The following is a 19,810-nucleotide window of genomic DNA, read 5'->3' as shown; positions in this document are numbered from 1 at the left end:
TGCGATCTAATACTCTTAGCTATGTTTGCTTCTTTTTTGTCTAGAGCTTTCAGGTGTGCTGTTAACCTGCTAGTATGAGATCTCTCCAATTTCTTTATGCTAACTCTTAGTGCTATAAATACTTTCCTCTTGGCATTGCTTTCAGTTTTGTCCCATAAGTTTGAAAATGTGCATTAATGTGAATTAAATTCTAGGAAGTCTTTAATTTCTTTATTTATTTCTGCCTTTGCAGAGTAGTCATTCAGAACAGAGTTGTTCAGGTTTCATTAGTTTGTAGTAATCCATGCTGGTCTGATAGGATGCAGTTTTTTTTTCAAATTTCTTATTTCAGTTGAGATTTGCTTTGTCACTGAGTATGTGGTCACAGTTGGACACTACTTCATGAGGTGCCGAGAAGAAAGTATATTCTTTTGTTTTTGAGTAAAATGTTCTGTAGGTGTCTGTTATGTCCATTTGTTTCAAAATATCTGTTAGCTCCAGTATATCTCAGTTGTGTTTTTGTCTAGATGATCTGTTCTTTGGTTAAAGTGGGATGTTGAAGTCTTTAACTATCAATGTGTGAGAGTCAAGTGTGATTTAAGTTTCAGCTGTGTTTCCTTTAAAAACATGGGTGACTGCATTTTGAGCATAGATGCTAAGAATTGAAAAATTATCTTGTTTGATTTTTCCTTTGATGAGCATGAACTATCCTCCATCTCTTTTGATTACCTTTGATTTGATATCTATTTTGTTTGGTATGATAATGGACACTCCTGCTTTTTTTTTTAGGTCCATTTCCTTGGAAAATCTTTTCTCAAACTTTTCCTCTGAAGTAATATTTATCTTTGATGTTGATTTGTATTATTCATATAGAGCAGAAGGATGGATCCTGTTTTCACACCCAGTGTGTTTATTTGTGTATTTTTATTGGGGAATTGAGTCTATTGATAATGAGAGACATTAATGGCCAATTATTGCTGCTTCCTGTTACTATGCTGTTGGTGGTGATGGTGGAAGTGTGTGTGTGTGTGTTTCCCTTTTTAGGGTTTTATTGGTATGAGATGATTTATTGTCTGTATTTTTTTGTGGATGTAGTTAACCTCCTTGGTTTGAGTTTTAATTTTAGTACCCTCTGTAGGAATAAATTCATGTATATTGTTCTAAACTTAATTTTTTATGGACTATCATGTTTTCTACTTCTATAGTAACTAAGTTTTGTTGGGTATAGGACAATGGACTGGCATCTATGTTCTCTTAGACTCTTTAGAACAACTGTCCACCTTCTTCAGGTGTTTAAAATATCCATTGAAATGTTGGTTATATACTTCTAATATGTCTTCCTTTATATATTACTTGGCATTTTCCTTTGCAGCTTTTAATATTTTCTTTGTTCTGTATGTTTTGATTATTATATGGTGAGGGGACTTTCTTTTCTTGTCCATTCTCTTTTTTGTTCTGCAAGTTTTTATTACCTTTAAAAGCCTGTCCTTTAAGTGAGATTTTTTTTTCCAAAAAAGTTTCTTAAAATAATTTTCTGGGCCTTTCAGCTGAGATTATTCTCCTATTTTGAGTTCCAAAGTGGTTGTACAAGTTTTTACTCCTACCAGCAATAAAAGAATATTCTCTCTTTTCTACATCATTGCTGGCATGAGCTGTTACTTGTGGTTTTTATCTAGCAATCTGGCACCTATAAGATAAGGGGGAAGTGGGGGAATGGGGTAAATACACTGGTCATGTATGAAATTATCTATAGGTATAGTAATTTATACCTATGTCCATTTCTGATATAGTTGATGTAGCAGCACTTTCGTAAGTGATCAGTAGTATGCTTTTTTAAATTTTGTTACTCATAATACTTAAGATAGTAAGTGTAAGTACATAAACTATAAGTTATGTTTAATAAGTGATAAAATTATATGAGTCATTTAATAATAGTATTTTAAAATTTGTTTCAGCTAAAATAGCTACATAATAACAATAATTAAGACATTTCTTTAGATACATACATATAAAAACATGTTTCTATGAAAAAGAAAGTATAGATGCTACCTTAAAAGTTAAAAAAAAAAGGAGATGTCAAATGGAAAAAGAAAGCTAATAGAGTAGTATATATCTGTTTGGACTATAAAAGTCAAATACATGAGACAAAGACCAAGCAAGAGATGAACTAGTTTAACAACAGCATAGTGAATTAGAAGAAAGTTGAGAGATAAGGTACATTTTGGTCAGTACTTGTTATTACTGTGATGGAAATGAATGAATGAAATTTAAAAAAAAATGGTAATAAGTATTTGGCCAGCTTTAGAAAAATAATTTTGCATTTATAAAATTCAAATACAGTTCAAACTGGACTGTGATAGTACATGCCATTAATTTCAGCACTTCTGGGATCATATCCCAGAAGCATATGGGTCTCTGTGAGTTTGAGACGAGCCTAGTGAGTTCAAGAGTATCCAAAGCTATTACAGAGAGAAAGCCTGTCTTGAAAAAGCAAACAAATAAAATCAAATACAGTTAAAAACAATAAAATTCGGATATTAATAATTGAAAATACAGAATAAGTTTCAAAGAATCCTGAGGTATTCATTTGATGATACTCTGGTCACTTGTGGAAGCTAAGAGATAGCATTGAACATTTAGGAGTGATTAGTGGTTATTTCAGTCATATTCTGAGTTATGAGTCTAAATAACATTATATAGGAAAAGAATACTATGGAAGGAAAGAGTTCAAAGAAGCAAGTATTAATAACTTAATATGTAGAATTCCATTAGAATGAGGTATTTTTCAGAATTAAAAGAGGAATAAAGCATTGTATCTCAAAAAATGAAGATTTAAAACAGGACTTAAACAGTAATTGAGGCTTATCCACTGTGCAGACCATAAAATTTTACTATTATGAAACTACCAGAGTAGGCAAGATATATTTATAATTTAGTTGTATATGGTGGGAGAAATGGAATTTTCCTGTATATGAGCATGGGAAACTCATGTAGGTGATGGAAACCTTCTGCAGATGAATTAAGACATTTCTTATTAACTCTAAATTTGTTAAAATCCCATAAATTGAAAACATGGAAGGTGTTAATTTTTCTACTTTCATTTTAATTACATATTATTTATACATAATTGGTTTCATTGCAATTATTCATAAATATAAATGTTATTTTATTATATTTTTCCTTGTTACACTCTTCACTCTTATCTCCTCCTATTTTTCCAATATCCTGTTTCCCAATTAGCCCCCATAATTTTTCCATGTTTTATTGTCAGGGGCAGTAGGCCCCAACATAGAAGCTACTTTTTCCTAATTTGACCGGTAAGGAGGTGCAAGAAATAACCAGACACAGTTCACACAGTCATCAGGAAAGGGCATCTCAGGCTTCATCAATCCTGAAGATCTACCTGCGTTTATTATACAAAACACCTTTTATCCCCCAGGTAAACCAAGGTGGAAGCTCATTAATATTCTCTTTCTGGGGGAAGGAGGGTATGGCACTAGGGAAACACCTGCAACTTAGTCACCAGCTTTGGCAAACAACTCTCCCCAGGCAATCTACATTTTTAACAAAGGAGAAAGAAGCAATACATCCTGGCCTTTGTCTTACTTGTTTGGCAGGGTTGCATCTGCCTAGTGGCCAGTGAGCCTGCCTGTAAATTATTTTATATGAAATATAGGCCCACAATTTATTTATATGAAGATCCAGACAGTTATTTTCAATTTTAAGTTATAAATTTTAAAAATTGTTACTGAAAATAAAAAAAACATTAGTAAATGCAGTATTTTTAGAGACTTCGATAACTGTATTTTTGCAATAATACTTTGTAAATAAAAGCTTATACAAGTGAAAAAACGAGTCTGTTTGAAACAATGAGATTTCTTTATGAATGTCATAAGAATTCTTAAATGAGGAACATTTTTTGAAAATATTGTGAATGTTTCCATACAGTCCTAAAAATCTGAGTTTACCTTGTGTTCATATAAGGACAGATAAATAGGTGAAATTCTAATATACTCATTAAATGAATGAATAAAATAATCATTTTATTGTCTTTATCCTATTGATTAATTTTGAAATAAATTGTGACTTTAAATATTTATTCTTTTCATACAGTAATATGATAAAACATAACTACAAGAAGGTTTTATGTCTTGGAGCTGCTGCTGAATGATCTGCAACACATCTGAATTGCAAGTACTTGAAAATCAACAATGACTTCTAAAAGACAATACATTGTATATCCAAACAGGTCTTTCCAAAGGGAAAACCGTGCTGTCAACCTAAATTTAAGGGGGAGGGTTAACTTTCCATCATCAAGTTGCAACTCAGAGAATAACATCACTTTCAGAAAGCCAGAAAACCGTGAAATAACTCGAAACTGGATTCTCTCTATGCATAAAAATGCAGCCAAAGTTTCTGAAGTTGAAATTTCAATTCCTCCTAGTCTACACAAATCCCTTACTGATTCTAAAGAGTCTTTGATTAGTTCAATCATGGAAGAATGTGGTAAAGTCCATATTCATTTTCCAAGTACCAAATTGGGCCTTCAAAAAGTCATTATTAGAGGCCCTGCAGAAAATGTTGAAAAGGCTAAGAAAAAATTTCTGCAACTTGCAGAAGAACAAACCAAGAGTTATTCTGTGGCTGTCCCTGTAAAGTCAAAGTATCATCAATTTCTTATGAGTGAAAATGGTGGCAATCTTCATAAAATCTGTGAGAAGACAGGGACACGTATAATTTTCCCTACCTTTAAGAACAAGAATCAAGAATCAGTAACAATCATAGGGACAGAAGAGGCTGTTAAAGATGTGCAAAGAGAGGTAGAGGTTTTACTGAAAGATCTGGAGAATGTGGTAGAAGATAGCATACTAATAAATCCCAAATTCCACAATTACTTTGTCATGCAAAGGGGACAGCTTTTACAAAAAATAATTAAGGAAAATGGTGGAGTTTTTATTAACTTTTCATATGCAGGAAAGGAGAGTACAAAAGTCACAATAAAAGGAGCAAAGGCTTGTGTTGAAGCAGCGAAGAAACATATTCAAGAGATATTTAAGCCTTTGAGTTCCCAAGTCACAACACGGTGTGTTGTTCCCCCCAAATTCCATCCTTTTATCATGGGACCTATATGCTCTAGAATGCAACAAATTACAAGAGATTTTAAAGTTCAAATCAAGATTCCAGATGCAGAAAAACCAACTACAAATACATGTCTAGAGCTTCAAGATACTGGAAAAGAAAAGGGGGAAAAGAACACTAAAGGGCCTGCTTCAACTTCTCAAAAAAAAAGGTGACACTATTTCAGGAAAAGCTGAAAACTGCAAGACAGCCACCCAAGCTCTGGAATCTCTTGTTCCTGTCACTGCTGAAGTCCAAGTACCTTTTCACCTACATCCATACATAATTGGGCACAAAGGAAGTGGTTTACGCAAGCTAATAAAGGAATTTGAAGTTCATACTCAGGTAGTACAACCCGGAGGAAATTTTCATATCATATCCATTACAGGCATGGAAGCAAATGTAGAGCAAGCCAAGATGAAGTTGCAAAAACAAGTAAAAGCTTTACAAATGGAAATAGATGACCAGACATTACGAAATTTTAGACAAACATTCAGTTTAGATCCCAAATATCATTCCAAGATCTTTGGTAATAAAGGTATGCTTATTTCCCAGATTTGCACAGAATATGATGTTACTGTTCATCATCCAAAGAAAGGAAGCAATCCAATACAAGATCAAATTACCATTTCAGGTTCTAAAGACAACATCCTAGGAGCTCGAGATGCAATAATGAAAATGCTGCGTAAAATTGAAAAAACAGTTTCTAAGGAAATCCCACTGAACCATCATGTTTGTGCCAATATTATTGGATTTGGTGGAAAATCCATTCATAAAATTATGGAACAATTCCAAGTAGATATCCGTGTACCTTCAAAAGTAACCCGTACTAATTCTAGCATCATTGTGAGTGGATCATCTTGTAATGTACAGGACGCAATTAACTATATCTTGACTCTTGAGAAGCATTTCCTGTCTGTTGGAAAGTATGAACCTCCACTGGAGCATGTTAAGCATGGTGGTACTGGCCACATAGCTGCAGAAACATCTAAGACTTTTCAGAAAAGAAATGCTCTTCGTAATGCAAAATCCACTTCCCATCCTCCACGTGTGGACAATTCTGAAGATTTTCCCAAAATGAAACATCAAGTGCCTCCTAAACCTCATCCTTGGAGACCATAACAAGAGTTAAAACAAATAAATGGAAATTGTCCCAACCTGATTATCTGAGACTGCTGATAGCTTTTATTTTAAAACTGCAGTAGCTTTTGAATGACTGGCTAAATTCTTACATCTTTGCTTTCAGAACATCACTGCTTAGATACTACATAACATTGTAGTGAAAATGATGTGCTTACACTTAAATTCTTGCAACATATAGCAACTTAGTTAAAATTTTCATTCAGGACTAGATCCTGATAATTTTACACCTATTGTATTAAGATAGTCCATACATAACACAGGTTTCCTTTGCTTCACAAAAGCACAATCAAATTTACTCTTTTTACTTCTTTCATTACTTCTAATTTACTTTCATAATGGGAAAGTGCTTTGTTCATACATGTTATGTCTTAGAACATAGAAGAGAATGCAAATTGTGATCAGTGCACTGTGCTCTTACGATACATGCACATCAAATACAGCACACTAGTAGTACTCCAGAGTCACGCAAATGCTAAAGACCATCAGATTGCATTAATGGCATTGTTTTATCAGATTATGGTCCTATTATTGAGGTACTTGAAAATACTATGGTATTTTTAAATATTCTACACACATATTTTAGAAAACTTCCTTAAAATTTTCAACCCAAGAACAGATTACATTTTCATCTTTCTTCCAGCAAACTTTTAGGCTTGGTAATTTTTTATTATGTCAAGGTTGTTTGATTGTTTTTTTCATTAATTTTATTTTTGAATGGTCTGTCACTACCAAAAGTACTAATGATAAAGCTATAACTTTTGTTTGATATCTAAAATCCATATCCTCCAGTATTTGCCATATTTTAGTTGATGTAATTGCCCAAATCTTGTTATTTTCACAAGGCTAGCTTCAATCCACTGAATGGTTAGTATAATGCGTGCATACCAAACTCCAAAAACCCTCCACTTGGAGGTCTCAAAGTTGATTAGCACTGTTCTGTGTTGTGCCTGTACCAAGCTATATGTTCCCAGTCCAGTTGAGCTTTATTTCTTTTCCCCCACAGGTGTTTAACCCAAGATCATTACCTGTAGGGGAAAGATTGGAGAGGGTGTTGCCTAGTGAAGCTGACTGAACCTTAGGGTATCTCAGTATTTTTGTACACCTATATATGATCTTTCCAAAATTCTGTAAGTGCATGCCTAGCACCACACAGAATTTATTATCTCTAGATTTTGAGAGACTCTTACCCCTTATTCTTAAAGGGATGAGAATTTCCTAGCAGAATGTTTTAAAATTAGAAACAAAAACTAGCAGCACTTTCCTTCTACCCCTCCCACCTGGGGGATTTAGAGCAAAAGGACACTTAGCCCAGCTAGCCACCTGGTGATAAAGAAAACAAAGAGAGAGCTGACTTAGGATGGGAGGGAGCAAAAGAACTTGCACCCACGCGAAAAAGCCACTTCAGAAAGCCATTTTGTTGTTTCACCTTTTAAAAACTAACCCCACAAAGAATTTTTAACTTCTCTCTCTCTCTACCTTGTTGTTTTGGAGTAGTGAAGAAGTTCCTGGCCAGCCAGTAATTGCCTGTACTTGCCTGTACTTACAATAAAAGAGTTAACTTTGCCATTTGCAGTCCTGTCCTCTCTGCTTTCTGATGGTCTCCCTCTTGGAAGGAGGACATGCTATAGGCATAACATTTGTAGTGTTGGTCTGGAAGCACCCCACAGGGACTCCACCAGGACATAAGCCCAGAGGTTCAGCTCATTAACATCTGCCCCTATTAATAGAGTGCTCTTTTCTTGTCTATTAGTTGTCTTGTCTGTCTGACTGTGGCTGCTTTGGTACTTTTGTTTTGTACCGGTTGACCAATTTGGGATTTTGAAATTGGCAGTTTGTTACTGATACAGTGAACCTGGTTGGAAAGAGAGATGCCTCTTTTCTATACTTTAGTTCATGGTCAATTGTAGACAGGGATGGGGATTCTCCCAGTCCTAGGTCATTTTCAGATGGGGAGTTTGCTCCAAGGTTAGCAGACAGGGGCTGGCATTCTCCTAGCCCTGAGTCATTTGCAGCCACCTCAGAGGCAGCCAATTGGTTTCAGGCACCAAGAAGTGATCAAGAGGAACCCCTCCAGGACATTCAGCGGCCTGTTAGGATTGTTTTGGATACATCTATCCACACAGGGAGAAAGAGGACTTGCCACCTCGTGCTCAATCCTGGGAATGTGTTGAAATTTGTGTCTTGTTTTGTTAATTGCTGGTTTTTTATCTTTCTTAGCTTTTTCCTTAAACCCTCCTCTTCAGAAATGGGGAATGCCCAGTTAACACCCCTAGGCTTAACTCTTACACATTGGAAAGATATACAGGACACCATAAGCAACCACAGAGCAACTGTCAAGAAGAAGAAGTGGGTCACCCTTTGTACACATGAATGGCCCACATTTATTGTCAGATGACCAGCCAGCAGGACCTTCGATGCAGCAACCATCCACTGAGTGGAGAAGATAATTCTCCACCCCCGTGGTGGTTACCCTGACCAAGTCCCTTATATTGTCACCCGGCCAGGGTTAATAGATAGAATAGGAGGCCCCCTCCCTTGGATTATACCATTCTTAGTCCCACAGTGGACCCAAGTCTTGACTGCTAAGACTAGGGCTCCTCTGGCAGGTACAAAGGAGAATAGAACAAAGCTACCCACTGTATTCCAGGAAGGAACATAGGAGACAGAGATTTTCCCACCACCTTATTTTCCTTCAGCTGAGCATCTCATGACTCCTGTGGAAAAGGCTTCAGCCCCCCAGCAGACAGGGGCAGTGAGAGCAAGGCCACTGGCACTATCTACCCATAGCAGGAGGGCAGGGACCCCACACCCAGACTCCATGATGACCCTTACCCTCAGACCCGCTGGCCCTCCTGGTGATTCAGAAAACCAACCCTTCCATTATTGGCCTTTTGCTACCAGTGAATTATATAATTGGAAGGCTTAGAATGCATCATTCTCCAAAGACCCATAGGACTTGATTAACCTGTTGGAAACTGTTCTTTTTACCCATGCCCCAACATGGGATGATTGCCAGCAGATGTTGGGAGTTCTCTTCATGACTGAAGAAAGAAACAGGATCCTAGAGAATGCCCAGTAGCAGGTTCCAGGACCTACTGGCTCCCCCCTAGTGGACTCTGCACTAACCACGGTGGCTTTTCCAGCAACCCACCTAACTGGGATTTCCACATGGCAGAAGGTAGGAAGATTCTATGTATCTACCACCAGGCTCTATTGGGGGGTCTCAAAGCAGTGGCACGCAAGCCCACTAATATGACAAAAATTTATAATGTAAAGCAGGGAAAGGATGCGTACCTGGAAAGATTGATGGAGTTTTTTAAACAATATTCCCCCTACAACCCTGAGTCTGAGGAATCACAGCAGGCTGTTATCTTAGCCTATGCCAATCAAGCAGCACCAGATATTAAGAGAAAATTCAGTCATTAGAAAGACTAGGAGAAAAAAAAGCATAAGAGATTTAGTAGCAGTAACAGAAATGGTTTACAATAAGAGAGAAACAGAGGACGAGAAAGAAGAGAGGAGGGAAAGAAAACACCAAGAAAGGGAGGAAAAGAGAGACAGGAGGCAAGCAAGGAAACTAACCAAAATATTGGACAGACAAGAAGTTCACATGGAAAAAGTTCTCCTTGCCTCTGTGGTAGGAGGACAAGGGAAAGGCCCAAGTTAGGAAAGAATCAATGCAGGTACTGCAAGGGAGAAGGACATTAGGCCAAAGACTGACCCAAAATAAGAAATGAAAGAAAAGCATCGACAGAATTGGGAAGGAAACCAACCCCCATCCTTGCTGCCTTGGAAGAAGACAGTGACTAGGGGAGACAGGTCTGGGCTCCCCTCCCCGAGCCTAGGGTAACCCTAAGAGTGGAGGGGAAACCTATCCAAATCATGATGGACACAGGGGTGGAAATTTCAGTACTGTTGACTCCTGAGGACCCCTTGTCTAGAAAACAGACCTGGGTGCAAGGTGCAGTGGGCACCAAACCCTATAAATGGACTACCTGGAAAACAGTGGACTTGGGAGTAGGATGGGTAAGCCAGTCATTCTTAGTCATTCCTGAGTGTCCATATCCCTTGCTGGGGTGTGACTTGCTCACTAAAATGAGAGCACATATCCATTTTACTGATGCAGGCACTCACATCAGACACCCAGATGGAAAGGCCATTGGAATGTTCTTAAAAATGCCTTTGGAGAAGGAGTACTGCCTTCACAAACAGAAATCTACTCTCAACCCAGATATGGACACCTGGCTTTGAAAATTTCCAACAGTCTGGATAGAGAAAGGAGGAATGGGGCTGGCCAGACACCAGCCTCAAATATATGTGAAATTGAAGGCTAATGCAGATCCTGTGAAAGTTCACTAGTATTCCATGACTCTGGAAGCCAGAAAGGGAATTACTCCCCAAATAAGAAGGCTTCTATGGGAGGGCATCTTGCTGCAGGTTCAGTCTATGTGGAACATATCTCTCCTGCCAGTAAAGAGACCACACACCAATGATTATCAACCTGTTCAGGATTTCAGAGAAGTCAGCAAAAGGGTAATGCATATCCACTCCACTTTACCCAACCATTATATCTTGCTGAGTATGCTCCCACTGGAAAAGGGATGGTATACACTACTTGACTTAAAAGATGCTTTCTTTAATCTCCCACTTGCCCTGAGCATGCAGAGATATTTTGCCTTTTAATGGCACAATCCAGATATTGGAGTAAGTGAACAGCTGACCTGGATGAGGCTGCCACAAGGATTCAAGAACTCTCCTACCATATTTGATGAAGCTATCCATGAGGATTTGAGTAAGTATTGATCTCTACAACCTCATGTTTCCCTTTTACAATATGTAGATGACATATTAATAGCCACCAGGTCAACAGAAGAATGCCTGAACAGAACCAGAGACCTTCTGACAGTTATGGGGACATTAGGTTATCAGGTGTCAGCAAAGAAGGCTCAGATCTGCAGGAAGCAGGTGACTTATCTTGGATATATACTAAAATAAGGCAAGAGATGTCTGTCTGAAGCCAGAAAAGAGACTGTGTTAAAGATACCTGCGCCTAAGACAGTGAGACAAGTCAGAGAATTCCTAGGCTCTGCAGGATTTTTCAGACTGTTGATTCCAGGGTACACTGAAATTGCCCACTCTCTCTATGAGGCCACAAAGAAGAAATTTTAACTTGGAACTCAGAGAGACAGATGGCTTTTGATACCACAAGCAGAGGCTGTTGGAGACCCCTGCCTTATTCCTCCCTGATATCAATAAACCCTTCCCCGTATACATGGATGAAAACAAAGGAATAGCAAAGGGAGTATTGACTCAGAACATTGGACTGTGGAAGAGGATGGTTGTCTACTTATCTTAGAAACTGGACACTGTGGCCTCTGGTTGGCCTCCATGCTTATGCATTATTGCAGCTGTGGCTCTGTTAGTCAAAGATGCTGATAAACTGACTGTGGGACAAAATCTTGAGGTATGTACCCCACATGCTTTGGAATCTATCTTAAAAAACCTGCTGACAGGTGGTTCATTAGCAAGCTTTTCTCTTAAACCCTAGCAGAATAACCTTTCAAACACTGACTACCCTTAACCTAGCTACTATGCTGCCTGACCCCTTCTTGAGGCTCCCCTCTATGACTGTGCAAAAATTCTAGCTCAGGCATATTGCATTCAATCTGACCTCTGTGATACGCCATTAACAGATGCAGAAGAAACTTGGCTCACGGATGGGAGCAGGTTCTTGCAAGATGGACACAGGTATGTTGGGACTGCAGTGACAACAGCCCACAAGGTAGTCTGGGAAGAGGCCCTGCCCACTGGTACCTCAGCCCAGAGGGCCTAACTGATAGCATTAACAAAGGCCTTGCAGCTAGGGAAAGACAAGACAATCAACGTTTATATGGACATCAGGTATACATTTGCCACCTAGCACATCCATGGAGCAATTCTTATGGAAAGGGGGTTGCTCACTGTAGAGTGAAAGACTATCAAAAACAAACAAGAAATATTAGAATTGCTAAAAGCACTCTGGCTTCCAAAGAAGCTAGCAGTAATACATTGTCCAGATACCAAAAGAGAACAGATGCTATCTCTAGGGGAAATAATCAAGCAGACCAAAAAGCAAAAGAGACAGCTTTGACCACAACTACAGTGACTCTACACATATTAACTGATCCAGGTGCTTGTAGCTTGCCTCCCCAAACTACAATTTAGATGAAGAAACCTGGGCTGCCCAAATAGAGAGAGGCTATAAAAAAAGGTGGATGGTGGAGACTTCCAACAGGAAAGGTGCTCCTTTCAAAACTATTAGGGGAACACCTACTCCAAAGAATTCACCAAACCTCCCTCCTGGGAACCTGAAATCTTCGAGAATTAATCTCTGGATCTCCACTAAAGATTCAACAAGCAAACTGTCTTATTGATAGGATTGTAAGTGACTGTAAATCATGTCAATTACTAAGCTCCTATAAAACACAAGGAACAAGAGGTGTCCGAATGAGAGGAACACACCCAGGTACATACTTTACAGTGGACTTTACAGATGTCAAGCCAGGTAAATATGGATATAAATATCTGTTGGTCTTTATAGACACCTTTTTTCGATGTACTGAAGCTTATCCTACCAAATATGAGACTGTGTCAGGAGCCAATTTCCTCCTAAAATCATTGCAGGAACCATCACCCTGGGGAGTCTGCAGAGAACCCCACACCCTTAATTGTGTTAGGAATAGTTCTATTGACAGAGCCTACCCCACACCCAAATTGGCTGTTAATGAGAGCTATCTGTTAGCGGAACCCACCCCACATTCCAAACTATCTAGGGATCTAGGTGTGTCAACTCGCGACTTCCTGGCCTACAGTGACCTGACCGAAGACAACCTCCTGCCTACGTGACCAACTCGGACCATGTGACCAACATGAACCACATGGCAAGAGCCCAGGCCCCTGCGCCCACCCCCCAACTCTTTACCCTATAAAAGTTGTACCCCGTCTCTAATAAAGGGAGGCTTTGACAAGAATTCTCGCTTAGCCTCATTCCGCTTTCCTAGCCCATGTCTTCCAGGTGGTGCCTCTCCGTGACCCTGGAATAACTGACTGCCAGGTGGGTTACTAACCCTAGACTGAGTAGCCCACCCCAAGGCAATCGACAGTGGCGCCCGAACCAGCGACTCGGAGCACGGTCAACTATCGGACGACAACGCGCAGTCCAGGGACAACAAGAAGAAAAAAGAAGATTCTGCGGCTGTAGAACTCGGACAGATCTGCAGGATAAGGTAGGCGCAGGTTCACCGTCGTCCAAAAAGATATGGGACTTTCAAAGGAAGAGAAATTCATACAGGAATTTAATCAATCACTCAGGGAGAGAGGAATAAGAGTCAAAAACAGAGATTCATGTGTTTGCCTTATGTGTTTGCTTGCGGACTCAAAAGGGAGTCCATCAAGATGTGAGAAGTTAGGGTACAATCCACACAGCTACACCTGCCAAGCAGGCTGGCTGCTAGGGCTAGAGAGCCTATGTCTTTAACCCCCTGCCATATGGAGCGAAAGCTGACAGGCAGGTTTGCTATACAGAAATCTAGATTCAAAAAGCTGCAGCTTCATTTAGGACAGTAAATATGCTTCTTTTCCATCTTAAAAATCTTGCTTCTTGGTCAAAAATCTTTAGTTTGTAGGTGTATAAGTTTATATCTAAGGTAGATTAATTTCAGTACTGTGTTTCTGTAAAAAAAAGTTTTAAAATCAAAGATTGTGATATATTCAGAGGATTTTTAGAATTGTTTAGGCTATCCTGAGTTTTTATTTCTTTCTTATAAGGTTGGGGATTGTTCTTTTGAGTTCTATATTGTTCTTTTGAGTTCTGTGAAAAGTTTTGCTATAATTTTAATGAACATTTACATTAAAATCTATAGGTGAGTTCTGTGAGGAATGTTGCTATAATTTTTAATGGACATTTACACTGAATCTGTAAACTGCTTTCAGTGAAATTGTCATTTTTGCTGTGTTTCTTCTGCTTTCCCAAGAAAGAGTGGATCTTTCAAGATTTAAAGTTCTTATACAAGTTTTTCTGTTTGTACGGCCCGCTCTTGGGTGGGAGTCGTATTGTTTCAACTTGAGGTTCTTTCCTGCTGCTAGGTGTGTAGCATCAGGGTGGCCTGCTGAGATTCAGGCCTCTAAATTTATCAAGGGCCAGAGTTATACTCTAACAAGTGATAATGGTTAAAAATAAAAAACATTTCCGCCTTCACAGGCAAAGATGACAGGACCCAAAACTTCTGTCCTGCTTGCTTAAAGTTACTCCAAGATATTTTGTGGTATTCATGGATATTTAAAAGGATAATGTCTCATTTATCCTAGATGTAAAAGAGATACATTTGGATTTTCAGATTCTGGCTATGATAAAGTAATTCTGCTGCAAGCAAGGCTGAGCACATGGTCTTATGGTTAAACAACTTTGTATTTAGGCCCAAAAGGGGTATTGCTAAGTTTTGAGGTAGATATTTGCCTAATTTTAAAAAATAGCCATAATGTGGGGCTCCCAGTGCTGGGGAGACTCACTCGGGTCTCAGGATGGCATGGGCCCCTGCATGGCTCGCCAGAGACCGTCCTTGCTGAGGTCGCGCACATGGCCTTGGTTGGCGGGGGAGGAGTTCGACCCCGAGTGACCGGGAGAAAGAATTTTTGAAAAAAGGGACCACAGCCCAGTGGTCCAGGAGGGTCATAAATTCCAAAAATCCAGTGGTGGTCACAGGGGGACAACTTCCTGCCTCTGGGGACCACTCCCAAGGTCGTAATCAGCTAGTTCCTAAAACAGTAGTACCTGCAGGGGGAAACTCCCTGTTTCTCAAGATTATTCTTAAGATCTGGTCTGGCTTTCTCTTGGGCTAGTTCCTAAAACAGTACAATGATAATCTCACTGGGGAGACTCACTGTTTCTCGGGATTGTTATCAGGATTGCAGTCTGGCTTTGTCTTCTGCTAGTTCCTGATGCAGGGTCGCTGAACAGGCTGGCCCTGGATTTTTGATTCTTCTCTTCCTGCTGGAGGAGTCTGGTTTATCCAGGTTTTTCAATACTATGTGTGATCAAAAGGTGACTGTCAGTTTACACTTCCAGCACCAGTTCACACTTCCAACAATAAGGTTTTTTCCTTATCCACCTTTTCTTAAGCATAAATTGTTAACAATAATTTTTACTCTTGGTCATTTCTACAAGGATAAGATAAAATCTCAGAGTTTTGGTTTACATTTCTCTGAGAGCTAAAAGTTGTTATGTTTAAACATTTTTTAACTGTCTCTCAGTCATTTTTAAGCTCATTTGTTAAGAGTTTTCAGTTCAGGCCTGTAACAAATATTTTTGGATTAAATTTTTAATAACTAATTTCCTGAGTTCTTCATATATTTTTGAAATGGGTTTATGATAAGTAAAGATCTTTTCCCACTATATAGCCTTGTTATACAAAAGTTTCTCAGTTCAGGAGATTTATGGTTTCTCCAAATGTTTGTGCCACTGAGGCTGTGTTTGAGACGTGGCAATGTGCGCTTCAAAAAAATTTTTCTCTGTGAGGTTCAACATAATTTTTATATGCTGAGGCCTTTGGCTCATTTAAACTTAAGTTTTGTACATGGAGATGGATGTAGATCTATTTTCATTCTTCTACATGTTGGTGTCTAATGAGGCCAGCATTATTAGTTAAAATACTTCCTTTTTCCATTTTCCTATCTGCAAGGCAGACTTAAAACTTAGGATAGCTTACAAACTTTTGGTTGGATGTCCAATGGTTAAAGCTCTAGTTATAATATTCTTATGGGAGACCTTGAGCCGCTAGGTAAAATTCTTACAAAAAAACAGTTTCCAATAGAGAGCTTAAAGAAAGCTGCCTAACAGGTACTCAAGCAGGTAAAACATAAATCAACAGGTAAAGTATACAATAATCAACAAATACAGTATATTAATTATAATTCAGGTATGACAAGTGTGTATATTAAATATAAAACTTATTCTACAACAGTTTTATAAAAAATGCTGTTTATGGCTAAACCTTCTCAGTTTTGCCAGTTAAGATATTAAACTCTTAATTTAAAACAGTAGCCTGTCTGATACAAAAGGGCAGGATAAAAGCTGGAAAATGGTTTGACAAAATGTTGACTATGACCAATACTTCTTATACTAAACAATAGATTCATTGATAATTTTAAGATTGATTCCTAGACAGTTGTCTTTGCTCAATTCAAAGGCAAAAACAATAATCTTTTCCCAGATCATTGCTACAATTCACACACCTGTATTTTGCTAATGTTATAGCAAAAAATCCCTTAAAGGATTTTATGCTAAATTTTACAAATGGCTCTTCCAATGGAAGAAGTGCATATATGGTTAAAAATAAAAAAAAAAATTGTGGAGCGTAACAAGGCTCCTTGAAAGCAACTCATAAAAAGTTGCAAGCAGATCCTGATGCAAACGGATCTGGCTTGATAACACCAAGCTAACCTTTGCTAGGGCAAGGTGGAAAAGCCCTTACAATGCATTATGAAAAAAACCCGACCTATGTATATTTGGGGTCGAGGATATGTTTATGCTTTTTTCACAGAAAGAAAATAAAAGCTGGATCTGATGTCGAGGCTGCAGATGCCCACAGAGGAGTTCCAGAGGCGACTGGGGAGAGGTCCTTGGTCCAGCCTTTCCTGCCCCCAAGGAGAGGAGTGCCTGATGACAGAACCTGCTAGGCCACTCTGCAGGGTGTCATTTCTGCCCCTAGAGAGTCCAGGGAGACCCGCCTGAGATAAGTGCCAGGATGTGCTGCTTCAGGTTGCTGACTCCAGCTCACCTCACTCAGGAATCCCACCTGCCCTGAAGCACAAATGTTAAGCTGTTTCTGATGCAGACTAAACATCACACTGTTTTAATCTTTGGGACACAAAACTAATTTTAATTAAAATATTAACGCCTCTTGACTTAAGAAGGGGGAAGATTGGGGTTCCTGTCCCTGTTGCTCAGAGACTGGAACTGGTAGTATTTAATAACAACAATGTATGTCATTGTGCTCTTACTACAATTGACCTGATACTTATAACTGCTTATAGATGTTGGGAAAGGATTGACACACGCTGTAAAATGTTTGGGTTTAATACATATGTTAAAAATTTTAGATTTAGATCCCTTTTACACTGCCCTAATTGTTGGCAGGCAGCACACGTAATTTTATGTGGAATAGGCATTTAGGAAGGAGGATACCTAAGGCCAGATTAAAAGGTGAATACTGGGTTTGGAAAACGCCCTTTCTTCTTGTCTGGAAGTTGGAGTTATTGGTGCCCAAATTATATCATTATATTTTGTTTGAGGAGCTCCTCACAGTCTTTCCATTAATGATAGACGCAGGGGCCCAATGACGGGAGTTAGTGTGGATCCTCGCCTGAACAGCACACCATACAGAGGTTGTAGAAACCGGCTCAACAATGGCATGGTGCCAGGCACGAGGAGTGCCCTCCACATAGCCCAAGCCAGGGTGCCCTGTGATCTGTTTACTTTAAATCTCGCTAGATACTCTCATTTGAGGAGCTCCAAGGACGGGTGACTTGTGGCAGGAAATCCCCCAACCTAAGACAGGATACTGGGAATCCTAGGACGGGTAAGGGGGATAAAGACCTGGTCCCCACTCGACCTAAGAATCATAAGGCACCCCTCTGTTCCCAGGAGAGGTAAATTGCTTCACCATTCGAGAGGAGGGTCTCTCCTTGTCCCAGTCCCTTCTCCTTTAGATCTGACACCATGGTTGGACTCTGACCTGATGCCCTTCACTTAATAGCTGCCTGTCTTTATAAAAGAAAGGGGGATCTGTCAGGAGCCAATTTCCTCCTAAAATCATTGCAGGAACCATCACCCTGGGGAGTCTGCAGAGAACCCCACACCCTTAATTGTGTTAGGAATAGTTCTATTGACAGAGCCTACCCCACACCCAAATTGGCTGTTAATGAGAGCTATCTGTTAGCGGAACCCACCCCACATTCCAAGCTATCTAGGGATCTAGGTGTGTCAACTCGCGACTTCCTGGCCTACAGTGACCTGACCGAAGACAACCTCCTGCCTACGTGACCAACTCGGACCATGTGACCAACATGAACCACGTGGCAAGAGCCCAGGCCCCTGTGCCCACCCCCCAACTCTTTACCCTATAAAAGTTGTACCCCGTCTCTAATAAAGGGAGGCTTTGACAAGAATTCTCACTTAGCCTCATTCCGCTTTCCTAGCCCATGTCTTCCAGGTGGTGCCTCTCCGTGACCCTGGAATAACTGACTGCCAGGTGGGTTACTAACCCTAGACTGAGTAGCCCACCCCAAGGCAATCGACAAGACTGCCTATGTGGCACTTAAGAAATTACTTGAAGAGATCCTTCCCAGGTTTGGCTTTCCACACATGATAGGATCAGGCAATGACCCTGCCTTCATCTCTCAGGTAAGCCAAGGAATTGCTACTGCACTGGGGGCTGAATGGAAATTACATTGTGCTTATCACCCTCAGAGTTCAGGAGAGGTTGAGAGAATAAATCAGACCCTAAAAGAGACCCTTACCAAATTTAACCTTGGAGACTGGCAGTGAATGGGTGACTTTCCTCCCCTATTCTCTGTTCAGGGTGAGGAATTCCCCATACCAGATGGGACTGACCCTTTTTGAGATAATGCATGGTCTACCCTCACCCCTTGTGGCTAGCTTGCAGGACAACTTGGTTCTGCCTACAGAAGAAGTGAACCGTTTAGGGAGCCTGAGGGCTCTGTCCCAGATACAGGCAGATAACTGGCCTCAGTTGAGGGCCTTATATTCATCCTACTCTCTCCCTGATCCCCACAGTTTCCAGCTTGGTGACTGGGTCCTGATCCGCAGACACCAAGGCAAGTCCCTGGAGCCATGGTGGAAAGGGCCCTATGTTGTCATCCTGACCACTGCAACTGCTCTCAAGGTGGATGGTATCTCCACCTGGATTCACCACTCCCACACCAGACCTGCGGCATCTACAGCCGAGAACCCAAGCACCCCACCAATCCTCTGAAGCTGAAACTACAACAGAAACCTAAAAATGAAATTCGTCCTGGTGACATGGTACCTGCTACTTCATCTGTGCCCAGGGAATACTGAAAACCCCCATGCACCTTGAAACTTCTAAATGAACACACACAGGGCTTATATAGAGATTCTTAGAGACAAAGTTTTTTTTCCATGGAGATTTTCAGGGCTGGAATTAGTCAGATTTCAATCCTCTGGGTTTGACAAATTCAGAGATTGGCTAAATTTTGTGCTCAGGGATTGGTTGTTTTCATGACCGGAGACTGATTTGTTTTCCAGCTTATAAATTGGTTGCTTTTTGTTCTGAGTTGGTCAGGGGTAGAGTGTGTTTCTTTGGCTATGGTTTCAAGAATAAAGTGTTTTTTCACTGTTTTTTTTTTTCACCTTTTGGACCTAGTTTCTGGGCCAGAATGTCCCTCCCCCCACACTGGCTCAGGTTTCTTTGGTTCTGGTTTCAGGGCCAAAGTGTGTTTCTTTCTGTGACTGTGATATTAGGACCAGGGTGTGTTTCTTTCACTGGTTCTA

General features: G+C 39.9%; 1 protein-coding gene across 1 annotated transcript; it reads left to right on the top strand.

Annotated features, from left to right (window-relative positions):
* The first annotated feature begins 4,190 nt into the window (after positions 1-4,190).
* On the top strand, positions 4,191-6,219 carry LOC121436630 (vigilin-like). Its single transcript, XM_041636645.1, is given in 2 exon segments — positions 4,191-5,258; positions 5,260-6,219. Coding segments are annotated over 2 exon segments (2,028 nt in total).
* The last annotated feature ends 13,591 nt before the right edge of the window (positions 6,220-19,810 follow it).

Source organism: Microtus oregoni, unplaced genomic scaffold, assembly GCF_018167655.1.
Source record: "Microtus oregoni isolate MIOR12 unplaced genomic scaffold, Mior012 000050F_000, whole genome shotgun sequence".
NCBI classification, from domain to species: domain Eukaryota; kingdom Metazoa; phylum Chordata; class Mammalia; order Rodentia; family Cricetidae; genus Microtus; species Microtus oregoni.
Note: the sequence above shows the minus strand (reverse complement) of the source record. Positions and strands in the feature narration are given on the sequence as shown.